This window comes from Notolabrus celidotus, chromosome 2 (genome assembly GCF_009762535.1).
Source record: "Notolabrus celidotus isolate fNotCel1 chromosome 2, fNotCel1.pri, whole genome shotgun sequence".
NCBI classification, from domain to species: domain Eukaryota; kingdom Metazoa; phylum Chordata; class Actinopteri; order Labriformes; family Labridae; genus Notolabrus; species Notolabrus celidotus.
Window position 1 is genome coordinate 37,021,863 of NC_048273.1, and position 26,820 is coordinate 37,048,682.

General features: G+C 39.7%; 1 protein-coding gene across 1 annotated transcript in view; it reads left to right on the top strand.

Moving 5' to 3' along the window:
* tprg1 (tumor protein p63 regulated 1) overlaps window positions 1–26,820 on the top strand; it is a 44,690-nt gene that overhangs the window by 13,832 nt on the left and 4,038 nt on the right. The window contains exon 5 of the mRNA XM_034676159.1: window positions 21,255–21,408. Within this exon, the coding sequence (XP_034532050.1) occupies window positions 21,255–21,408 (154 nt within the window). The remainder of the gene's footprint in view (window positions 1–21,254; window positions 21,409–26,820) is intronic.

Here is a 26,820-nt window from a genome sequence, read left to right on the forward strand (position 1 = left end):
AGACTGGAGCCTCAAACAGCTCCTCTTTCTGTCTTCATCTCCATCCCTCCCTCTTTCTCTTCTTCCTCCTCCTCTCGGTCTCTCCCTCAGGAAGTGTCTTCTTTTTGTCTAGGTCATTCTGTCGTATTTTTGGCAGAAATTGATCCGCAGTAAAGTTCATGTGTGTATGAAAAGTGTTCCTCCCTAACACTGCAATAATATGCAAAACTTTGTTTCCACATCAGAAAAATCAGCACAAGAGAAAAGCACTGAAAAACCGGCGGAGATGGTTATTCAGATGTTAGTCCATGTTATGTTTCTGTTGCCTAATTAACACCTCAGTCTTAGGACTTAAATATATTGAGAATGCAGTTGGTGTATATTTAACTTTACTAACAGTAGCCTTTTTGCACACTGGGCAGGCAGGAGGGAACAAAAGCAACATTTGGAGTCACACTTTACATCTATATTCACCGTCCTTCTAGCTACGGTTTTGGTCTCCCCCAACTGAAGAGGGACATTTTTCTCATCAAAGACAGTTTTATATTTTTTAGTGGGGTTGCATATCATACTGATCAATCATGACCACCTGCCTTATATAGCGTAGGCCCATCTCTGGTCAGGTCAGGTCCAAAGCCGTCCTTACCTGATGGACTTCACCTGACTTCTGATGGTGTGTGGTGATATCTAGCTTCAAGACGTTAGCAGCGGAACCTTTAAGTCCAGGAAGTTGTGAGATGGGGCCTCCATGGATCAGAACTTTTTATCCAGAGAATCCCACAGATGCAGGATTGGATAGTCCAGCCCTAATTCTCACGTGCCCTTTGTTGGCACAGGGGGTCAGCATGGGCACCAGTCTGTAGCTGCATTCCCCCACATGATAAATTGTGATGCTCTGTGTGTTCTGACACCTTTAAACCAGCACAGGCATTCTATCCCCACATGCATCACTGAGTCTTGGCTCCCATTTTCCTGTTTCTGGTTCACCTGTTTTCCTTCCTTGGACCACAGGGAATCCAAATCTGAATCCAAAAAGGCAATTGGACTTGGTAGAAGTTCTTGAGGATGTTTAACCTCTCATCCAAAATGCTTCTTCTATTCTAAACTAACAGGTGGATGAACTCTGATATTTGATGTATTGAATTGTTACTAGTAGTCCCTCTTTTTAAAATGTCACTGGAAGTCACATGTCTTACACTGGATGTCCCTGATATTTCTCAGAGACCCTTCTACACTGTCGACACTTTGTTTCACATTTGACCATGAAAACAAATCAGAGCTTGTCCAGCAGGCGGCTTCTTCTGCTCAATAATGAAACCTCTTCTCTGAATCAGAAGTAAAGTATACCAGCTAGCCAGGGTCACATTGATGTGATAAAAATAAGATATGATGCAAATATGAGCATCAGATACTGATGATGGTAAATGGCAAATTATTTGGCGGATGTCTTTCAACAGGGAAAATATCGACTGATTCAGATGTCAAGCTAATTTGACGGTGCATCCTTCTGATGGATGAATTAAAAAAATGTACATACAAATAAAATATTAAAAAAATTAATTTAAAAATTGAAATTAGATCCCTTTTAAGTAATAATAATATATGATCATTTTATTCATAGAGCACTTTTCAAAAACTAAGTTACAAAGTGCTTTACATGGAGCAGCAAAATAAAACAAGCAGTGCAAAATAAGAAATAGTATTTATAGCTGACTTATGGATTAATATGACAGTGGTATTAACCCTCCTGTTATGTTGCAGGTTAAATTGACCCTTTTTAAAGTTCAAAAGTCCAAAAAAAATGTTAATAGTATTTTTTCGGTATGAAACATCTTCTGCTTGGCTTAATAGGTCAAATCAACATATTAATTTAAAATGGTTCATTTCACATTTTAGGCAATATATGCCTTCCAACCAACAAAAAACAGCCTACAAATCTGGGCAGCATGTGTAAGAAGAGGTGTCTTGTGTTAATTTATCAACATCACTTCATAAAAAAAAATAACAATTCAAAATAAAATAAAAATCTATGTCATGTAAAATTGTTGCACCTATATTTAAGTCTTTCCAATGTACATTTTAAATTTTTTAACGAGAATTTTCTTTAAAAACAAGTGAGACATCCTAATGAAACCATTATCTGTGAGGATTAAAGAACACTATTGCACTTAATATTGATTTAAATGGTTAGTAAAGAAGTGAACAAAGAGATTACAAAAAGTTTTATTGGAATTTTTTGGGGTTCTGACACTTTTGGATAATTAAATATGCACCGGGTCAAATTGACACAGGAACCTTATTGCTGTTCCTGAGAAACGAACATAACAAGAGGGTTAAGGGTGTACTTCACTTTCTGCATGGAATAGTTTAGCTCATTCCTTATCTATGTATTCAAATTGTGAGCTCAGGTCTTTTGCATGATATCTATGTTGATGCGGCAGTAGCTCAGTCCATAGGGACTTTGCTTAGGAAACAGAGTGTCGCCGGTTCAAGTCCCAGTATGGACGAAGTTTGGCAAGGGGACTGGTGGCTGAAGAGGCCTGGGCACTGCCGAGGTGCCCTTGAGCATAGCCAACAACCAGCGCACTATTCGGGGTGTGCTGGTCAGTTTGCACTCTGCAGTTTTAAGAGCATGGAAAGTAGACCTGTCGCAATATATTGACGATAATGAAATATTGATAGTGGGTGAGAAATAAGCATACTACACTACTATGTTACTAACTGGTTCCTGGTAGGGGGCAGCAGAGTATCGTGTTAGATTTATGTCAAAACGGACGAGCTCGTAAAACATTTACACTAGCAGATAATAATATTTCACACACGTAGATATGTACTCCTCGCGAGGGACAGAGGTGAGGAATGACACTTGCTTGTGAACAACAATTGGCGTGAGCACAGATCAGCTCTGCACGGAAAGTTTCTGCTCGCGAGAGTGCAGCGAGCATAGACTGTATAAAATATGGACTGATAGTTGTTTTGTTTATTTCCAAGTTTTCCATAAATATTGCAATAATGTCATTATCGGGAATTTTAGCGGCCAAAACAATCATGGGAATCTGACATAAATGCAGCCTTAATGGAAAGTACAGTTTCTGTTTAGACTCAACAAGCTGTGACTCAGATCTTCTAGAAAATAGAAAGAAAACAGACAGAGGACATCTTCATTTGTAGAAGATCAAAAAGCTCAGACGGTTTTGAAATAATGCATTTTTTTTATACTATTCCACCTCTAATTAGATAAATGTTGCTTGATATGTGCAGGTAAAACAAAAGTCTCTACTTCAGTGCATTAAACTGTCTACAGTTTATGAGTCAGCTGCTTTTCAGCTGATAGAAATCTGGACGGTTATCTTCACATTCCTGAGTGAGGATTCAGTCCACAGCTGACGGTTGTGATCTGACCACTTGATGTCAGTGTACATCCTCGGTACAGACAGTTCATGCAGGAGCACGCCACATCACATTACTTCATCTGTTTGATGTTGTCATGGATGATTCTGCAGCTGCGTGTGTGAGTCTGTGCTACACGAAAGTCAATCTAATGAAGAGGCTGCACCAAATTCAACAGCTTCAGAGTTGCATCAGAAAAGCAATCCCCCCTCCTCCTGAAATAATTATACATGGACAAGAACCTGGAGGATGTTCAGCTTGTGAAATATTAAAGATGATTGTTTATTGAAGTCTAACCTTCAAGAATCAGTTCAAGAATTCAGAGAGACAAAAAGCACAACCTTGCTTATTTTAGATCTAAAAGAAATCATAGATAACACAACACACTCGTGCTTTCAGGGACAAACATAAACAGTTCATTAACACAAGGGCCTCATGATCTGTGTAAGTAAGCATTAAATATAGGTAAACCATTATACCTGTTAACATGTTTGTATGACTGACTCTTTGATCTGTTATTAGTCTGATCCTTTTATTGATTTTATTCCACCTATCTATACCAGTATTCATTTCAGACTTCATATTTTAGCTCTTGTGTATAATTCATTGTTGTCTGTATGTCACTGTGTTTTATTTATGTTGTCTTTTTAAGTACAAGCTGCTTCGTACAAATTCAGAATCAGAATCAGAAATACTTTATTTATTCCGGGGGATACAGTTGCTCTATACACAATAAGTAAGAATATCAAATAATAGTAATAGAAGAAAGTAATTAATAATATAAATGCAATACAATGAAGATAATGATAATGAAAGTATGTACAGAAACATTATAAGCTATGTAGAAAATAAATACATGGTTGAAGTCCCCAGAGATCAGGAAGAGGGCACTCTGGTGGTCTGTCTGGAGTCTGGCTATGGCAGATATGTGATATATATGATGTAGAGATATATGAAGAAGAAAGGTACTTTATTAATCCCAGGGGGGAAATTCAATTTTTTCACTCATGCTATTTTTGGACATGCTACACAGACAGTTTTTGTTGGTATATACATACAAATGCACACACATGCAGTGAACATGCTTAGGGAGAGATGCAAAAGAGTGAGGATACTGCCGTCAACCAGCGCACCCCAAGCCTTGCTCAAGGGAACCTCGGCAGTGCCCAGGCAAGTGAACCAGCACCTCTCCAGCCACCAGTCCACTTGCCAAACTTCGTCCATACTAGGACTCAAACCGGCGACCCTTCGGTTCCCAAGCCAAGTCCCTATGGACTGAGCTACTGCCTCTAAAGGGATAAATCAAGTTGTTTGAATTGATTGATTGTGGGGCGTCAGTTTGACCTTCTTTCAATCAGGAGATTGGGGGTTTGATCCCAGGTCCCTCTGTCCTTATGCTGAAGTGTCCTTGGGCAAGACGCTGAACCCCAAACTGGCTGTGCCATCAGTGTGTGAATGGGTTTAGTTAATACTGATGGGTTCTGTAGATAGCAGCCTCTGTCATCAGTGCACGATTTGGTGTGAATGGGTGGGTGTGACGTGTCATGGAAAAGCACTTTGAGTGGTCAGAGGACTAGAGGGGGCGCTGTATAACACAGTCTTTTTACCAAAAGACAGTCCACGTACAGAGGCTGCAATCCTCAAGCAGGTGGTCCAACCTGTGGCCCCTTTCTGGCATGTCACTTCCCACTTCTCTCCTGGTTTCCTGATTTTACCATACTCTCTTATCCTCTCTGAAAAAGGCATAAAAGATGAAATAACAAAGTCATAGTCACAACCCAGCATCACAATAACTTCTCAAAAAATTTGTGACGACGTGCAGACCTTACTCGATGGTAACCGATCTGTGGGCTTGATGTGTGAAACAGTTTGAACCTGGGAGTCAAGCAGAGGACGAACTAAATTATCTTACAGAAACTAGACAGAAAATATCAAGACGTGATTTATTTATTTTTATTTACTGCTGACTGGTTTGACATTTGAGCCATGGCTGTTTAAAAAAAAGCTAACTTTATTCCTGTATTCCTCAAACATGTACTGTTTGCTTTATGTTTAATTTAACATTTGATCTCTTTGTCCAGCTTTACTTTCATATTCTTTCTTTGCCTTTTTACCAAGCCCTAAAAAGAGATAGATAAATACATTTCACCCCTTCCGTCCTATCGTTCCATGAACCCCCTTTCTCCTCTTAGCTGATGAGTGAAATCGGACTCCTCTTTCTGTCCCCTGCAACTCTACAAAGAAGTTATTCTCAGTTTTTATTATAGTCTGTGTTGTCCCTCAAACAATTTACTATACTTTTTTTCAGATTAGTGTTATTATCTTTTTTCCAGTCTCCTTGTAGCACCAGTACATCGATTACTGCAGGACGCATAACAGGGGATCAGAACTTTTAATATTTTACATCCAGTTTGACAATAATAATAATAATAATAATAATAATAATAATAATAATAATAATAATAATAATAATAATAATAATAATAATAATGATAATAATAATAATAAAAAAAACAATAATGATAATAATAATAATAATAATAATAACAATGATAATAATAATGATAATAATGATAATAATGATGATAATAATAATAACAATAATGATAATAATAATGATAATGATAATGATAATGATAATGATAATAATGATAATGATAATAATAATAATAATAATAATAATGATAATAATGATAATAATAATAATAATAATAATAATAATAATAATAATAATAATAATAATAATTTATTTGTAGAGCACTTTTCAAAAACCAAGTCACAAAGTGCTTAACATGGGCAGCAAAATAAAACAGGCAGTTAAAAGACATAAAATTCCCTAAAAGAACTCCTAGAGAAATACAATTATTTCAAATATATTTCTTAAAACAATTAAATTCAAATAGAAATCAGATCAAATCAGGAAAGGCTGCTTCAATACTTTGAAGCAGTGTAGTCTTTTGTCACTGAATTAACAGAAACTGACTTCACAAGGATTAATTTGGACGTTTGTTTCAGGGTTACAGATTTGTTTTCATTTATTTAATATTTATTTTGTGCTTCCTAGTTTTCCATGTGAGGTTTTAATCCATGAGGTAAGGGTTTAGAGATCACAGTTTGTAAGATTTTCATCCATTAGAGCAGATTTTTTTTACCTCTATAATCTGCAAACACCTGACTGAAGCCATAAACTACATATGAGGATAATCCTTGAGCCTTATTTGATATTATTCGATTCTGTGAATCTGATGTGTGTCACTGAATTGCATTAGCGTTGTGTTTATTGGTGTTAACAATGACTGCCACATATACAAAAAAGTCAGTGCTATTTCTGTCCACATCCAGACATTTTATTACATGACATGTTGCACATTTCTTGCCAAGTGTTTTCCACTCTGTTGAGCTTTAGCACCACTGAGAGATCGCACACATCCACACAGACGCTTTGTGCATGCTTTGTTTTGGGTGTATAGTGCAGGCTTCTCTCACCACATATAACCTTTACGTTGTGTAGTCAGAGTTTAGACTTTTAAAAACCACCACCATGTGTTCCATGAAACTCCTCTTTCTTATCATATAAATATATGATTGTAGAATTAACAGAGTTGAACGTTCTGAGCTGAAAGCGAAATCACTCTCATGAACATTTGACCCCTGCAGTCCCAGACCATCGCTTTCAAAACAAAGAACACCAAACTTCCTCCGTGGAGCGTCTTGTTTTGCGCCCAGCCTCCCCAAAAACCTTGATGATGCCAAAAGAAAGTGTTGAGGGAGTGTCAGTATTTTTAGTCCTGATGATTTTGTTTTCATCGCACATTCTCCAGGTGCAGAAAAAGCAGCGTATATTCTGTATCTGTTGGGAAAGATGTGTTTTAAGTGCCTTCTTTCCAAACTGTCTAGACAAACTAATTACCCAGCACATCATCTATTTTTTTATTCCTGTCTGAAAGAGTTGGGTGTGGAGGTTTAAAGAAACCCCACTAGAGGTTGCTTCAGTAGCTGTTGTAGGAAATATATATATTTATGAAGGTTGGAAATACTCCCAGCCCTGCATTCCTCTGTTTCTCCTCTGATCTGATCGAGTTTTCTTTCTTTTTCTGAATCAGGTTTCAGAGGGAAAGATGCCTTATTTAGCTTAAACCTTCAACTTCTTACACATGTTAAAGTTTTATTAACTAAAATATCTTCCTCAGATTGTCAGCATACACAGGCTTCTTGATTTATCTTTACAGCTATTTTAACCTATAGATCAATAGGTTGTAAAGCCTGCTTCAGAATTCCCCTTCCTGTCATTCTGCAGTCTCTCTGACCACACTGAAACCAAAGCAGCTTCACATTCAGACAGCAGAGGGCAGTCAGTTCATTGCAGCCATTTAAGACATCAGCTGCATAATGTGGTGTAGGGCTCATCAGAGGATGATTCAGTAAGACTCCTGAGACAAAAAGCAGGCAAATTAAATATCATCAAAGCAAAGAAGAGAGATTAACACACACATTTCTCATTAAATGTAACACTGGTACGCTGTTTTTTCTTTAAGCAAACATGCAATTCAACATGTAAAGGTACTGACTTGTACTGAGGACTCAGGTCAAAGAGGGCAAACCTTCGGGATCAGCATTCCTGGTGCAGGAATAAGAACAGCAACAATGGGAAGAAAAGGATTACTTGTGCTATCATAAAATCACAGGAGGAAGTAGGAAGACTGCACAGTCTGGGGTTTTTTTACACACAAGGGAAAGATTTGGGAAATCACAAAAAACTGAGGTGACTCAGGATTTGACTTTCTGTCTCAATCAATTCATTGAATCCTCTGCCCTCTTTGTAAACATGACTGCATTCTCACTTACATCATTTTCTTTAGTGTGTGCAGCAGCAGCTTCCTTTAAGAAGTACCTCATTTTCATGCAGCATGAATCCTTCAACACAACATTGCACCTTGACCTTTAACCCTCATCCTTGTACATCTGCTGCAATCTGAGGGGCAAGAAAGATCCCATTCCCCTAGCTTTGTTTACTTATTTATTCATTAGTTTGTTTGTTTGAGTATTTATTTAATAAATTAGTGTATTAAGTTAGTTTATTACTATTATTTATTAGCAGGCAGGCATTTAATCAGTGAGTTTAGTTAGTTGGTTGGTTGGTTGGTAAGGCTGGCAGGCTGGCAGGCAGGCATTTAATCAGTGAGTTCAGTTAGTTAATTGGTTGGTTGGTTGGTTGGTTGGTTGGTTGGTTGGTTAGGCAGGCTGGCAGGCAGGCATGGAATCAGTGAGTTTGGTTGGTTGGTTGGTTGGTTGGTTGGTTGGTTGGTTGGTTGGTTGGTTGGTTGGTTGGTTGGTTGGTTGGTTGGTTAGGCAGGCTGGCAGGCAGGCATTTAATCAGTGAGTTTAGTTAGTTAATTAATTAGTTGGTTGGTTGGTTGGTTGGTTGGTTGGTTTGTTAGTTGGTCAGGCAGGATGGCAGGCAGGCATTTAATCAGTGAGTTTAGTTAGTTTATTGGTTGGTTGGTTGGTTGGTTAGGCAGGCTGGCAGGCAGGCATTTAATCAGTGAGTTTAGTTAGTTAATTAGTTGGTTGGTTGGTTGGTTGGTTAGTTGGTCAGGCAGGATGGCAGGCAGGCATTTAATCAGTGAGTTTAGTTAGTTAATTAGTTGGTTGGTTGGTTTGGGTAGTTGGTTGGTTAGGCTGGCTGGCAGGCAGGCATTTAATCAGTGAGTTTAGTTAAGTAATTAGTTGATCGGTTGGTTGGTTGGTTAATTAATTAATTAGTTGGTTGGTTGGTTGGTTGGTTAGGCAGGCTGGCAGGCAGGCATTTAATCAGTGAGTTTAGTTAAGTAATTAGTTGATCGGTTGGTTGGTTGGTTGGTTGGTTGGTTGGTTGGTTAGGCAGGCTGGCTGGCAGGCAGGCATTTAATCATTGAGTTTAGTTAAGTAATTAGTTGATCGGTTGGTTGGTTGGTTGGTTGGTTGGTTAGGCAGGCTGGCTGGCAGGCAGGCATTTAATCAGTGAGTTTAGTTAAGTAATTAGTTGATCGGTTGGTTGGTTGGTTGGTAAGGCTGGCTGGCAGGCAGGCATTTAATCAGTGAGTTTAGTTAAGTAATTAGTTGGTTGGTTGGTTGGTTGGTTGGTTGGTTGGTTGGTTGGTTGGTTGGTTGGTTAGGCAGGCTGGCTGGCAGGCAGGCATTTAATCAGTGAGTTTAGTTAAGTAATTAGTTGATCGGTTGGTTGGTTGGTTGGTTGGTTGGTTGGTTGGTTGGTTGGTTGGTTGGTTTGTTGGTTTGTTAGGCAGGCTGGCAGGCAGGCATTTAATCAGTGAGTTTAGTTAAGTAATTAGTTGATCGGTTGGTTGGTTGGTTGGTTGCTTGGTTGGTTAGGCAGGCTGGCTGGCAGGCAGGCATTTAATCAGTGAGTTTAGTTAAGTAATTAGTTGATCGGTTGGTTGTTTGGTTGGTTGGTTGGTTGGTTAGTTGGTCAGGCAGGCTGGCAGGCAGGCATTTAATCAGTGAGTTTAGTTAGTTAATTAGTTGGTTGGTTGGTTGGTTAATTAGTTGGTTAGTCTGTTCATTTTCTCATTAGTTTGTTTGTTCGCAAGTTTGTTAGTTTGTTCGTTCGCTAGTTTGTTGCTTGGTAGTTGGTTGGTTGGTTGGTTGGTTGGTCGGTAGTTTGGTCGGTCGTTTGGTTGGTCGGTCGGTCGGTCAGAAGGTCGGATGGAAGGTCAGTCTGTCAGACGGACAGTCGGAAGGTCGGTTGGTTGGACGGTCCGAAGGTCGGTTGTTCGGAAGGTCGGTCGGACAGAAGGTCGGTCAATCAGTTGGTCAGTTAGTTAGTTATGTTGTAAGTAATGTAATGTTTATTTTCAGTCACATTTCTTAGTCCTGGATGGACTGAGCTCTCTAGTCTACTCTCTTAATGTGTCCTCCTGTAACAAGCACAGTGCTTAGCCAACAGTGAGGCTTGTGACACAACATTTGAAAGCAGTTACATTTCCAGCCTACTATACTCTATTAGCCAAAACGTCTGTTATTCCTGCAGCGCCTTCTTGTGCTTTTTTAATCTATTCCATTATCTGCCACAAGAGAGCTCATCTATTCCCTGTGGAGAAAAAAACACTTCATTAAACTTGAGTGTTTGCACAAGTCAGGACTAGTAACTTTTGATTTGGTGAATCCGAATGTCAAGACAATGTAAATTACTCCAACACTGGTTCAGAGCTGCCTTCCAGGTGTTGACATTAGGGGCTACTAAAGCTGTGTGACTGAGCAAAGCAGTAACACTGGTCTGTCACTGAGCAGAATGGTGCATCACTACTTAACTTAAAACTCACACTCACTGCTTCCGTGAATTAGTAATAGTAGATTGTTTTGACCTCAGCTGCTCTTTCACAAGTTGGACAAACATTGCATGGATTTCAAAGATATTTACAAATAACTTTCATAACTGGATCTTTCAACAACTGAAATATGTCATCCTTAGATTATACCTCTGTTCCACCTGTGGCCTGAGTTCTGTTTCATCACTAAACAGAATAAATACATCCCTTAAGTAGAAGTATCAGGAGCAGAGTCTGCGCCGGCTGCTCTCGGGGCGCACAGCATGAATTGATAAGCACCGATTCATGTATAATGTTTTGGGCATGCTGGTGTGAATCCATACACCTTTGGAGCTGTTTCGGCTTGTGGCCTCTGCTTTTTGAAGGTGGAAAAATCTCTGCCAACAGCCTCTAGCTATGATATCACAGCTTTTGCATCATGACATCTACAGCAACATGTTTGTGAGTGCTAAGCTTTAGAGTTTGCAGGAGCTGCATGAAAGATGTAGACGTCTTTTTAAAGGTTGATTACAACGGGTAGGTTTGATTCTTTGTTTTTCACTCCACCCTTTCTCTTTTAATCCTTTCACATGTTCAATGAAACCTTGTTGGATGGATACACATGGATGGCTGACAAACCTGCAGGCTCTCTTGAGCAATCAGACCAGATTTGTTTGTTCACTTCGAGACAATGTGGGACACTTGCCATGTCAACTGGAGCTGGGCTTGATATTTATCTTGTGTGTTGACTTATGAGGCCTGGGGAGGAATTTTTCATCACTTGCCTTTAAGCTCAGAATACAGCGCTTCTCTTGCATGTGTGCTTTTTGTATAAACACTGTGGATTACGGGGAACTCAGGGTCAGGAGAGGGTGGATTCCCCTTAGTTTGGACTCTTTCTTGAGGTGTTCCTAAGTTGATACACAAACCTTAAAGGGGTCAAAAGAGAGCCTTTGTTGACTGTTTCCATAGTTTGTGACTCTTTCAGAGTGAGGCGCAGTGAAAGTCCCAACCCCAACTCTGCCACAAAAACAGTGAAGACTTCCAAGGCCTCTGGCTGCAAAGCCCAGCCCTGCTCTGCCTGTTTGGGCTGGTCCCTGCCCAGTGATAGCTTACCTGTGGAATTTACCAAAGCTTTTTTATATCCCCATTTATACTAGAGCAATAGCTGTGTGCTCTTACAAAGGGCAATGTGTACAAATGTAAACCCACCATCCTCATTTGCTTCTGCTGAAATATAATCAGTCTTTTAACCTGGGCTTTGCTTTTGTGTGTCTTTCTTTCCTCCCCCTTTCCTCCCTGCACAACATTTGCTCTGGGGGAGGCACAAAATGTTCAGCAGCAGCAGCATTGTCATTTTGAAAGCACTTGTGTAAACAGGGCTGGATGACTGCATTATGATGCAGCCCCTCCCTGGGACGGTGACATATCAACAGCTTCAGCTCTATTATTTAGCCTCAGGTGTTTGATTCTGTTTGGCAGGAAGTGTTCTTGCACAATGCTTGTGGTGAAATCAAAGTGACAGATCATTAAGAAAATCAGAACACTGTTGGGAAATCTCCTGCATCTTCATTTATGCCTCTTCTTTTACTTTTTATGCGAAGCAGCAGAGATAGATTAGAGATGAGACTGTTGCACAAACTTGCAGACCTCTAATACCACCAACAGTAGTTACAGCTGTTGACAGAATCACAATAACACCAAAACAAGATGCTTAATTACCATAACAAGCTTTACTTCATAACGCTTGTCTTTTAAAGGGTTCAGCAAGTTGCCTCTTGAAAGTGTCATACAATTTATAGTTTAAGGACTAAATAAAGCCGATGTGTTTACATCCAGTCAGAGGTTATAAAACAATCAAGCTGCTTTGTGGGTTTGCTGTCAGACATGCAAAAGCACTTACATCTGATTATCTCTGCTAAACCGCTTTAAACAGACAGAGGTGACATAGGACACATTGGTTGTGCACAGGTTTAAAAACTGATAATGAGAAGATATCATGCTTTTAATTTATGCAATTTTTCCTGCACTGCACTGCTGAAAATTTCAAAACATTGCATGTGTAAATACAAACATCATAGATCTTTGGGCCTACTTTTTTCTCTCAAACACCAAGTGAAAGTCTGAACCATAACTTAACATTTTTGATAACATAATAATAATGTTAAAATCAATAAACGGACACCACCATAATTTTACATTTTTAATAACATAATAATGTTAAAATCAATAAACGGATGCCACCATAACTTTACATTTTTGATAACATAGTAATAATGTTAAAATCAATAAACAGACGGCACCATAACTTTACATTTTTAATAACATAATAATAATGTTAAATAAATAAACTGACACCACCATAACTTTACATTTTTAATAACATAATAATAATGTTAAATAAATAAACTGACACCACCATAACTTTACATTTTTGATAACATAATAATAATGTTAAAATCAATAAACGGACACCACCATAACTTTACATTTTTGATAACATAATAATAATGTTAAAATCAATAAACGGACGCCAACATAACTTTACATTTTCAATAACGTAATAATAATGTTAAATAAATAAATGGACACCAACATAACTTTACATTTTTAATAACAATATAATGTTAAATAAATAAACTGACACTACCATAACTTTACATTTTTGATAACATAATAATAATGTTAAAATCAATAAACGGACGCCACCATGACTTTACATTTTTAATAACATGATAATGTTAAAATCAATAAACGGACACCACCATAACTTTACATTTTTAATAACATAATAATGTTAAAATCAATAAACGGACGCCACCATAACTTTACATTTTTAATAACATAATAATGTTAAAACCAATAAAAGGACGCAACCTTAACTTTACCTTTTTAATAACATAATAATGTTAAAATCAATAAACGGAGGACACCAACATAACTTTACATTTTCAAAAACGTAATAATAATGTTAAATAAATAAACGGACACCACCATAACTTTACATTTTTCAATAAAGTAATAATAATGTTAAATCAATAAATGGACGCCACCATAACTTTACATTTTTGATAACATAATAATAATGTTAAAATCAATAAACGGACGCCACCATGACTTTACATTTTTAATAACATAATAATGTTAAAATCAATAAACGGACACCACCATAACTTTACATTTTTAATAACATAATAATGTTAAAATCAATAAACGGACGCCACCATAACTTTACATTTTTAATAACATAATAATGTTAAAACCAATAAAAGGACGCAACCTTAACTTTACCTTTTTAATAACATAATAATGTTAAAATCAATAAACGGAGGACACCAACATAACTTTACATTTTCAAAAACGTAATAATAATGTTAAATAAATAAACGGACACCAACATAACTTTACATTTTTGATAACATAATAATAATGTTAAAATCAATAAACGGTCACCGCCATAACTTAAAATTTTTAATAACATAATAATGTTAAAATCAATAAACGGACACCACCATAACTTTACATTTTTGATAACATAGTAATAAAGTTAAATAAATAAATGGATGCCACCATAACTTTACATTTTTGATAAGATAGTAATAATGTTAAAATCAATAAACGGTCACCACCATAACTTTACATTTTTGATAACATAATAATAATTTTAAAATCAATAAACGGACGCCACCATAACTTTACATTTTTGATAACATAATAATAATGTTAAAATCAATAAACGGACACCACCATAACTTTACATTTTTGATAACATAGTAATAATGTTAAATAAATAAACGGACGCCTCCATAACTTTACATTTTTGATAACATAATAATAATGTTAAAATCAATAAACGGACACCACCATAACTTTACATTTTTCAATAAAGTAATAATAATGTTAAATCAATAAATGGACGCCACCATAACTTTACATTTTTGATAACATAATAATAATGTTAAAATCAATAAACGGACGCCACCATAACTTTACATTTTTGATAACATAGTAATAATGTTAAATAAATAAACGGACGCCTCCATAACTTTACATTTTTGATAACATAATAATAATGTTAAAATCAATAAATGGACGCCACCATTACTTTACATTTTCAATAACGTAATAATAATGTTAAAATCAATAAATGGACGCCACCATGGCTTTACATTTTAAATAACGTAATGATAATGTTAAAATCAATAAACAGACGCCACCATAACTTTACATTTTTAATAACCTAATAATAATGTTTCAAATGTAAAGTTATGGTGTTTCTCAAATCGTATTCTGCAGGTTCTCACATCAAGTCTACAAGCTTGTGCATTTTGCAACATATTTACCTTCATAGTCTCCTATCCCTCCTCATTGATACACTCACTCAACCCTCTACTCCTAAAGCAATATCTGCATCAAGAGACAATATAAAACATGGGTGTAATATCTGTGATGTCCCCCATTGGTTTTTGGAGAGAGGTTTTGAAGCCCAGTGATGGTTGGCGCCATGTTGGAAAAGCTGACTCAACCTAACTTTTGGTTTCAGCTTCAAACAGACAAATCGTTATGTAAACTCTTATCCTTTAAAGCAAAGGCGTCATAAAAACATAAAGTGTGTATGATTACATAAACATACTAAAAACCTTTTTTTGAATCAGGCTGTAAACCTTGACATGAACTTGGCACCGTCACAAGGGGATGGGGATTCTTTGGCTTTTGCAGCCACACTCAAGGAACTGCAGTTTTTTGCACTCTGCATTGGCTTCAATTTTCAACAATGTAGAGCAGGGGTGTCCAAACTTTTTTCAAAGAGGGCCACATTTGATGTTGTCAGAATACCTCAGGGCCAGTGGCTCCTACTGAGACTTAGTAATCATAAAAGTTACATATGAAATATCTATTTAATAACAATTATTTTCAATAATTTCTCAATAAATCAGTAACTAGGTAGTCCTCAGTTCTCCACAAGCCACGTAAACATTAGCAGACTTTATCTTCTTCTGGAGGAAAATGTTTTTCATTATGGTCGGGCAGTGTGGGAAAAATATTGTCTCATTATTTTTCTATGGCAGGATCACGATCTGGATTTCATCACACTTCTTTTTCATGGTGTTTTTAAGACTTTTCTGACCAGCAGACGACATTTAATAACAAAATAATTATTTTCCTGCATTCTGAACAATTTTTATGCACCAAATTTTGCCTTTTCTGTACAATTTCATAATTTTGATCTTGTCTTGTGTCCTCTTTTGTGTCTTCTGAACTTTTAGTGTTCATCAAGAACATTTTCGCATCATGATAAAAACATTAATATGAAAACGTGTCAACTTAAAGAGTTCTTGTGTTTCTTCTTTATTGCCATCTTGCAGAATTCCCAGTGCTTTGGATTTATACAAGTAGTCCATATGAAGCTTTTTGAGACGTTTCTGGAGTGACTTTAGTTTTGTTTGTGTGCTAGAAAGAAACTGCAAATGTACAGATGATTCAGAATGTGATTAATTTCTGTGCTATAAATAACACTTTTTAAGATGGAAGCTTGGGGCCATAAATAAATGGACCATGGGCCATGATTGGCCCCCGGGCCGTACTTTGGACATGCCTGATGTAGAGTTTTGCATGCCTGACACACAGTATCCTGCAAAGTGTTCTGAAATTGTATAGTAAATATCAGCAGTTCTTATGTGAGATGTGAATCACCATGGTGAGACTCCTTGATCAATGACAGTCCCTCCCCAGCTATAGATGATGACATCATCAGTCAGTCCAGCCTAAATCCTGTGTGCACTTAAATAATTGAATGACTGTATATACAGTATAAAGACAAAGAAAATTAAATCTTGACTCTTATCTCAAACTCTGGATCTATATTTTTCTGAGGACCTGTGAGAACGTTTTCTTCATGTCGGCTGGTTTTAAGATTACTCCTGGAAAATAGTGTAAAAGGATTAAACAAACATTAAGTTGACACATTTGTGAGTTTAAATGTGTTTGTTGTGGTTACCGATCATTTTCTCACCTGACCTCCTCTGTCTGTTGTGAGGTGATTACATTCTGTAACACTGCTCTTTGTTTTTCTACTATGAGTGTCATTATGCAGGATTAAGAAGTCAAACCTGTCACTGCAGGTTTTTCTAGCTACTGTTTTGAATCAGGGATAACCTGGGAGTTGTTTACCTGCTTTGTTTAACAGGTGATGTCAGCTACAAAGAAAAGGGAAGGTACCCAAAATCCAGCTTGAAGTGAATCCAAGCTTTGTTTTGTTAAAGTGAACCTTGATTCGAATGCTAGGCCTGAGTCATGCTTTGGATTCTTTTCAGGTCATTAGAAAGCAATTTGATGGAGGTAAAGTGCATGAAAAGTTTCAAATACCCTGCAGAAGCTCCCTCATCAGAGGTACGCGTCAGTAAAATCACATTTATGATTAAAAGTAAAACCATGTGAAGCTCTTTAAACTAGAGTGTTTGATGAGTCCAATGTGGAAGTGTTAAAAACTGCAGTTCATCGAGGATCTGCTTAAGGGCTGGCTCCAGAAGTACAAACCACATACACACAAATTCAAAGAAGCCGATCTTTACAGCAGAAATAAACATGTTTACAGCCTGGTTCAAAAAACAAGTGGAGTCTGATAGCTCATTTCTCTCTCGGCACACACTGTACAGGGGGTGAATTTTTTCATATCGCGGTAATTTCAAAGATATTGAGATTACGAGTCTTCCAATGAGAGGCACAGCTGACTTGATTGACAGGCGGGAACACTGTAGCTGTTGGCTAGGAGGCTAAAGGCCCGCCTCTTTACATCACATTGGCTCGAGAGCAGCAATATGGCTGCCGCCGTCGATTGGCTTCAAAACAGCTCTTCAGAAACAGATGGGTGATGTCATGGATACTACGTCCATATTATATACAGTCTATGAGTGTGACCAGTATCTCCTGTCACTAATACACTCACTCTTGTGAAGTGTTTCACACAACCTCACTTAAAAAAAAACCAAACTATTCCTTTAAAGCTTTATGGCTGCTCTCTTGAACACAGTATTTTTTATCAGCTATTGCTCCAAAGTGTGTATCCTGAATAAACAAAAATCTAATTCTAAGGCTTTTTGGCTCATATTTTAGTGCATGTGCTATTTTAAAGCAACAATAAATAGACATGCCAACAAGAATACACAAAGCAATAACACTTGTGGTTAAGGTAGGGGGACTTTTTGGCCCAAGGCTTCCTTACAGGTTATTCCTGCCATGCACCCTGCAGCATTATAGTAAATAATATCGACAAAAATAGTAGCAAACCTTTAAATAAAACCTTGAAAATAGAAAATGTAATGAGTTTTCTGCCTTTCTTTGTTTCCAGATGACTCCTAAGTTTAGAGTTAGTGAACAGTTCATTATCAAAGCATCAGTAGCAGTAAGTTAATTCATAACGGCACAGGAAACACAGACACATGCTCATATAGATAGGCTAATTTTCTGCAGACCAGCTAAATGAAGACACAATCAATCACTTTGAGGGACAGTGGGGGTCACAAGTCTTTGGCACCTATATTTTGGGGGTTGCAGGTTGAAAAGTTTGGGAACCCCTGTCATATACTAATAGATGATCAATTATATTTCACTTAGGTTCTTTTCTAAATAGTTAATATTTTGAATTTGTGAACTTCTGTTAAAACCAAAGTTCCTCCTCAGATTTCTGCAGATCTCTTTTCTGTTTGACTATCTATTTGAATATTCTGCAGGAAAGCATTGCTGAGCCGAGAAGAGATGCAGAGAAGGATGCGTTGAACTCTCTGTGACCTTTTACTTCTCGAACAGTAACAAAGAAACCCCCAGATCTTAGTCCTAAAGCTACGAGAGCCCCAGATCAAATTTGATGGACGAATAGTAAATAAAGAGTTGTAAGGATCTTCACAGCATTCAGATCAACACCAGCATCCTTTCAAAGATGGGATCTGCAAGCGTTTTAGGTCTGTTTGCTCTCAGTCTTCTGAGGTTTCACTCGGCTGAGGAAAGATATGACCCCAGGGCGATTTCATTAAACCTACAGTATTTACTTTAAAATGACTCAAAAAAGGAAGAGGAGAAGAAAGGATATAATGAACACTCTGTAGATACCTCTAAGCCTGGTAAACATGAGATTGCTCTTAAATTAAATATTGCCCCGAGGACAGATTAGTGTCATTATGTTTTAACGCTCTTACATTGTTCCATCGAACCGACCAGTTTAGTCTCCTACATTTAGGAAAATGTTCGCTGATGAGAGAGAAAATAACGTTCAATGAAGATGCAAGGTATCTTGAAACTTTTAGCTCTGCAGACAGTTACTTTTAAGAGCTTTCAAGAGAATGAAAGCTGTGAGAAACACATAGACTGTATGAATAGTGGACAAAGTATCCGTGACGTCACACATCTGTTCCTGAGCGTTGTTTTGAAGCCAATTGTCAGCGGGAACCATATCAGTAATGCAGAACTCAACCAAAAGAGTGTGACGTAAAGAGGCGGGGTTTGAGCCTCCTAGCCAACAGCTACACTATATTACCAAAAGTATTCGCTCACCTGCCTTGACTCACATATGAACTTAAGTGCCATCCCATTCCTAACCCATAGGGTTCAATATGATGTCGGTCCACTTTTTGCAGCTATTACAGCTTCAACTCCTCTGGGAAGGCTGTCCACAAGGTTGAGGAGTGTGTTTATAGGAATTTTTGACCATTCTTCCAAAAGCGCATTGGTGAGGTCACACACTGATGTTGGTCGAGAAGGCCTGGCTCTCAGTCTCCGCTCTAATTCATCCCAAAGGTGTTCTATCGGGTTCAGGTCAGGACTCTGTGCAGGCCAGTCAAGTTCATCCACACCAGACTCTGTCATCCATGTCTTTATGGACCTTGCTGTGTGCACTGGTGCACAGTCATGTTGGAAGAGGAAGGGGCCCGCTCCAAACTGTTCCCACAAGGTTGGGAGAATGGAATTGTCCAAAATGGTTTGGTATCCTGAGGCATTCAAAGTTCCTTTCACTGGAACTAAGGGGCCAAGCCCAGCTCCTGAAAAACAACCCCACACCATAATTCCTCCTCCACCAAATTTCACACTTGGCACAATGCAGTCCGAAATGTACCGTTCTCCTGGCAACCTCCAAACCCAGACTCGTCCATCAGATTGCCAGATGGAAAAGCGTGATTCATCACTCCAGAGAACGCGTCTCCACTGCTCTATGGTCCAGTGGTGGCGTGCTTTACACCACTGCATCTGATGCTTTGCATTGCACTTGGTGATGTATGGCTTGGATGCAGCTGCTCGGCCATGGAAACCCATTCCATGAAGCTCTCTGCGTACTGTACTTGGGCTAATCTGAAGGCCACATGAAGTTTGGAGCGCTGTAGCAACTGACTGTGCAGAAAGTCGGCGACCTCTTTGCACTATGCGCCTCAGCATCTGCTGACCCCTCTCCGTCAGTTTACATGGCCTACCACTTCGTGGCTGAGTTGCTGTTGTTCCCAAACTCTTCCATTGTCTTATAATAAAGCTGACAGTTGACTGTGGAATATTTAGGAGCGAGGAAATTTCACGACTGGATTTGTTGCACAGGTGGCATCCTATGACAGTTCCACGCTGGAATTCACTGAGCTCCTGAGAGCGGCCCATTCTTTCACAAGTGTTTGTATAAACAGTCTGCATGCCTAGGTGCTTGATTTTATACACCTGTGGCCAGGCCAAGTGATTAGGACACCTGATTCTGATCATTTGGATGGGTGAGCGAATACTTTTGGTAATATAGTGTATGTGCTCCCGCCTGTCAGTCAAGTCAGTCATGTCCTTATTTGTGTAAAAACTCGTAATCTTAATATCTTCTGAACCGTCGCTTTAGAAAAAAATGAACCCCTCGTACAGTGTGTGCCGATAGAGAAAGAAGGTTGGAAGGTTGGCGGTTCGATCCCAGCTCCGGCAGTCACATGCCTGTCACCGAACCCCGAATTGCTCCCTCTGTTGTTCAGAGGTGTGTGAATGTGAACGAATGAGATCAGCTAACACTGATGGTCCCTCACTACATAGCAGCCTCTACCATCAGTGAGTGAATGGGTATGAATGGGTGAATGTGAGGAGTAGTGTAAAAGCGCTTTGAGTGGTCAGATAGACTAGTCCATTCACCATTTACCAGAAATGAGCTACTTAGACCGAAGCCGTTTTTTTGAACCAGGCTGTAAACATGTTTATTTCTGCTGTAAAGATCGTCTTCTTTGAATGGGTGTGTATGTGGTTTCTAGTGTTTCTGCAGCCAGCCTCTAGTGGACGCTCGATGAATTGCAGTTCATAACACTTCCACATGGGCTTCAAGTTTTGAGAGCGGAGGTTGCCGCTTTGAGAAACAGTAGAGTATGCAGCAGCTGTGATGCGTTACTGGACCCTGAACTTAGGCACCACTCTGAAGTTTTATTTGCTGTGTACGATATATAAATGCTACTTCTTGTGTTTAGTATGTGACGAAAAACTAAACAAACACAAGCAAATGATGCACTACACTGAGGCTTAACACTTGTGTATACCACACAGACGGCCTGATGTCTTATTAGGTTTTTATTTTGTATTTTTCAGGAGAGAGGGAGAGGGTGTGCGGGTCTTCTGGGACCGGCTGAGAGAGCCCTCCTTCACCTCCAGGTGGAACCCCTTCGCCATTGACTTCCCCTTCATCACCTTCACCTACCATCCTGTGAGGAGCATGAACGATACGTTTGCTGCTCTCTGTGATGTAAGTTCAACGATCAGCTAATTTATTTAAAGCCTCCTTTCACTCAAATCACAAACATAGCACACGTGTCAGTGATATTTATCTTTGACCATCTCAGCACATAACTCTGAAATCAGGGGGCAGCTGCAGGAGAAAGTTTGTTGTCAGAGTGAAGTAAACTTTAAACTCGTCAGAGTGTTGAAACGTCTGTTGAAATATGTGAATTTGATTTGACTGTTCAGTGACTAATGCAGGTGGAGGTGTGTGCGCTGCGAATCATGCAGACACTTAACATGTGGTCAGATGAGTCATTGCACAAAAAAGACTTACTGGAACTAAGCCCCTCTTAATATGATGTGTAATTTATCATCATCTATCCAGCTATCTATCTATCATGAAACACACTGAATCCTCAGACTTCACAGTTTAATAAGAAGTTCATTATGATGAATATGAAACCATGAACCAAACTGCTAACCAGAATATGACGCATTTGCAAAACTTTTAAAAGAGTTTCAACATCACCAAGATGTTCAGGTGACTCAGCATGAGGAGGAGAGAAGAATGAAGCTATGGAGTACTATGTTGTTTTAAAAGTGTCCCACGTTGTGTAATGTTTAGACACTTCTTACATGCTGCTTAAACTGATATGAATGTAAGAGGGAGTGTGTGATTATACACATTTCATTGACCGACACCTCAAACATCTGCAAAGAGCTGGACACTGTCTGAGAATGCAAAGTTTAATCATGGTGACACTGAATAAAGTTTATTCTGCAGCAGACAATTCAGTGATGACAATAGATGAGTAATGTAGTGTGTTGATCAGCTAACAATAAACCTGTTTAGAGCCATCATTGTAAGAAAAATGCACGTGCATCTCAGCAACAGAAGAGGCGTTTTGCTCTCTTGCATCAAGATGATATTTTTGCCTTTAGTAGATTAGAAGACTGAGGAGAGACCAAGCGGCAACCTCTGGTCTCAAAATATGAAGCCCATGTAGAAGTGTTATGAACTGCAATTCATCTAGAATCTGCTTGAGGCTGGCTGCAGAAACACTAGAAACCACATACACACCCATTCAAAGAAGAGGATCTTTACAGCAGAAATAAACATGTTTACAGCCTGGTACATGACTGACTTGACTGACAGGCGGAAACACATAGCTGTTGGCTAGGAGGCTCAAACCCCGCCTCTTTACGTCACACTTTTTTGGTTGAGTTCAGCATTTCCAATATGGCTCCTGCCGGCAATTGGCTTCAAAACAGCGCTCAGGAACAGATTTAACCTTTATTTAACAAGGTTTAACCCTCCCTGGTCCCTCTCATCTCTGCCATCATCCACTCCTCTCTCACCACTGGAACTGTGCCTACATCCTTCAAAACTGCTGCCATTACCCCAATCCTGAAAAAAACTGGCGCCGACCCCTCCAACTTCAACAACTTCGGTCCTATCTCCAATCTACCCTTCATCTCCAAAATCCTGGAAAAAACAGTTGCCTCCCAACTCCACTCTCACCTAACCCACAATAACCTGTATGAACAGTTCCAGTCCGGTTTCCGCCCACTCCATAGCACTGAAACAGCACTCCTTAAAATCACTAACGACCTCCTTGTGGCAGCTGATTCTGGACTCCTCACCATCCTCATCCTCCTCGCCCTTAGTGCAGCCTTCGATACCATCTGTCACACCACCCTCCTCACTAGGCTATCCTCCATTGGTATCACCCACACTCCGTTAGACTGGTTCACATCTTACCTCTCTGGGCGCACACAGTTCACTCAGCTCAAGTCCTTTAAATCCACTCCTTCCTCCGTCACTACAGGGGTGCCCCAGGGTTCTGTCCTGGGGCCCCTCCTCTTCATCATCTACCTCCTTCCTCTCTGTAATATCTTCCGCAAATTCAACATTCACTTCCACTGTTAAGCAGATGACACCCAGCTCTACCTCACCACTAACCCCTCGTCCACTCTCCCACCCACCTCCCTCACTGATTGCATCTCTGAAATAAAAACCTGGTTCACCCTAAATTTCCTTACATTACACAGCAATAAAACCGAGGTTCTCCTCATTGGCACCAAATCCACTCTATCCAAATCCAACAGTTTCTCACTCACCATTGATAACTCCTCCGTCTCACCCTCCCCCCAGGTTAAGAGTCTGGGTGTCATTCTTGACAGCACATTATCCTTTCAATCACACATCAATAACATCACCCGGACTGCCTACTTCCATCTTTGTAACATCAATCGTCTCCGCCCCTCCCTCACCCCCCACACTGCCGCCATCCTTGTCCACAGCCTTGTCACTTCCCGTCTGGACTACTGCAACTCTCGCCTCTTCGGCCTCCCTCACAAATCCCTCCATAAACTCCAAATGGTCCAGAATTCAGCTGCCCGTATCATTGCCCGAACCCCCTCCATCCACCACATCACTCCTGTCCTCCAACAGCTCCACTGGCTCCCTGTTCAGTTCCACATTCAGTTCAAAGTCCTTCTGTTGACATTCAAGACCATCCACAACCTCGTCCCCCCATATCTGTCCGACCTCCTCCATGTTCCCACTCCCTCCCGCTCCCTCAGATCCTCTTCCTCCATACACCTGTCTGTCCCCTCCGCCCGTCTCACCACTATGGGGAGCCGAGCATTCAGCCGCTCTGCTCCCCGTCTCTGGAACTCATTGCCACCTCAACTCAGAAACACAGATTCTTTCCCCCATTTCAAATCACAACTCAAAACATATCTGTTCAAAACCGCCTACTCCGTCTGACTCCAATTGCACTGTCATTTTGTTATTGTTTCTATTTTTTTCTTACCCCTTGTTAGTTTATATTGTTTTCATTTCTGACTCTGATTTTGTTTCCTTTAATGTGAATTCGTGTATATATATATTTCTATCTGTGCGGTGTCCTTGAGTGCAGAGAAAGGCGCCTTTAAATAAAATGTATTATTATTATTATTAGGTAAAAGCCATTGAGATCAGGATCTCTTTCACGAGGGTGACCTGGCCAAGAGGTCAGCAGCACATGACACAAAACAGTCACACGAAAATGACAGCAAAAATTAAAACGTACAATTTATAAATACATAGTGTTTTACAGTATGAATAAGAGGAGTGGAAGCTGTAACAAAACAACAAACAATAATTTAAGGTTTAAAACACAAGCACTGTTCAGTGCTCTCACGCTGTCTGTCCCTCAGGATAGAACAGAAGGCTCCAAGAGTCATAAGTTCAGAGAGTTTCAATGAAGTCTGTAGAGCGTTCCATGCCATAGGGGCAGCAAAGCTGAAAGCTCTTTTTCCGAATTCACTCCTTACCCGAGGAACAGATAAAACAAGAGAAGCGTTGGAACGCAGGGTATAGGAACTGATTTTTCTCTGCACTAAAGCGCACAAATATTGAGGAATCAAGCCTAAAAGAGCCTTATAGATTAGGGTCAGCCAGTGTTTATACCTACGTGCACTCAGAGAAGGCAAATTTGATTTCACATACAAATCACAATGGTGGGTGAGACGACTACAGCCAGTGACAAATCTCAGTGCCGAATGGAAAACGGTGTCCAAAGACTGGAGACATTTGGAAGACGCACCAAGCTTCACACGAAGTTTAGTACGCAAATTATTAATATGGGCTTTAAATGAAATCTCCTGATCTAGGATAAAACCCAAGTACTTGTAATTTAAAACCTGCTCTATAGGATTTCCTTTGGATGTAACAATGTTTGTAGTGGTCTGTGGTAGCGCCTTTGAGTGAGAGAAAACCATGAACTTGGTTTTATCTGTATTTAAAACCAGTTTTAGATCATTCAGTCGGGACTGGATAACATTAAAAGCAGCCTGTAAAGACTCAAACTCAAAGAGTACTATAATGGATGTACTACTACATCCATTATTTATACAGTCTATGGGAGAGACGAGGAATATTTTATTATATTATATTGTATTTGGAGTCTGTCATGACTTTTAATAACTCATTTGTTGGCCATGGACACCAAACTGGCTACATTTTTACTATTTTTGTTCCTGTGTGTAACCATGGTCGAATTGTTTACATACGAGATCAGCTGTTAGCATCCTATAGCCTGTCGATGCTAAAGGTGCTAGGCCCCATGTTCCCTGTGAGCTGAGGAGAAGGAGGCAAGGATGGCGTGCTGGTACTGAGGTGCAAGCTAAAAAAGACGACATGGACCTGTCCTTCCACCCACCGTTATGGGGAATGTAAGATCTATCTATGATAAGGTGGACAAGCTAACCCAGCACCAGAGGGAATACTGGTAGAGTAGCATCATGCTAATAGAGCTAACACCGGACATGAACGCCACATTGGAAGGATTTCACCTGCTGTGGGCGGACAGGATACAGGAGAGCAAGACTAAACTGAGTGGTGAAGAAGGCCAGCTCAGTCCTGGACCCTGTGGAGGTGGTGGCTGACAGGAGAATTATGGCCAAGCTGTCGTGTCTGATGGATATTTTTTTTATATATATATATTCTTGTTGAAATTCTTGTACTTCTTGTTTGCTGCTGTAACTCCATGAATTTCCCCGTTGTGGGACGAATAAAGGAGTATCTTATCTTATCTTATCTTATTGGGGGCAGAGAGTAGGAGATGGCTTGAAGTAAAGGGTCGTGGTGGGTCCAAGGACTGCAGCATCTGTATGCTTTAACCCACTAAGCTAAACAGATGAGTTATCAAGATTTAAACATTTACAGAACAGCTGGCTCTCTGGTGTAGTCAGAACCATCTGGAGCTGAATCCGCTCAAGACGGTAGAGATGACAGTGGACTTCAGGAGAAGCCCCCCCCACTCCCCCCCTCACCATCCTGAACAGCACTGTGTCTACTGTGGACTCTTTCAGGTTCCTGGGATCCACTATTTCCCGGGACCTGAGGTGGACCTCCCACATAGACACAATCAGAAAAAAGGCCCAGCAGAGGATGTACTTCCTGCGTCAGCTCAGGAAGTTCAACCTGCCCCAGGAGCTGCTGATCATGTTCTACACCTCCATCATCCAGTCTGTTCTGTGCACCTCCATCACTGTCTGGTTTGGATCTGCAACCAAACTAGACAAACACAGACTGCAGCGGACTATAAGGACTGCAGAAAAAATCATCGCTGTCGACCTGCCCCCCATCCAGGACTTGTACCGGTCCCGGGCCAGGAAACGGGCAGGTAGCATCACCGCTGACCCCTCACACCCTGGACACAAATTCTTCAAACTCCTCCCCTCCGGCAGGCGCTACAGATCACTGTGCGCCAAAACAACCCGCCATAAGAACAGGGCTGTTTTTTGAGTCAGTGCCTAATCTGGAACCAGTTCTTTGTGTTTGGACCACCTAAGAACTGGCCCTAAACCAGAAGAACCTGTTCATGAGTCGCACCAACTCCTTGCTGAGCTAGAAGAAAGAACCACTTACAGCAAGAGGTGGAGGTGG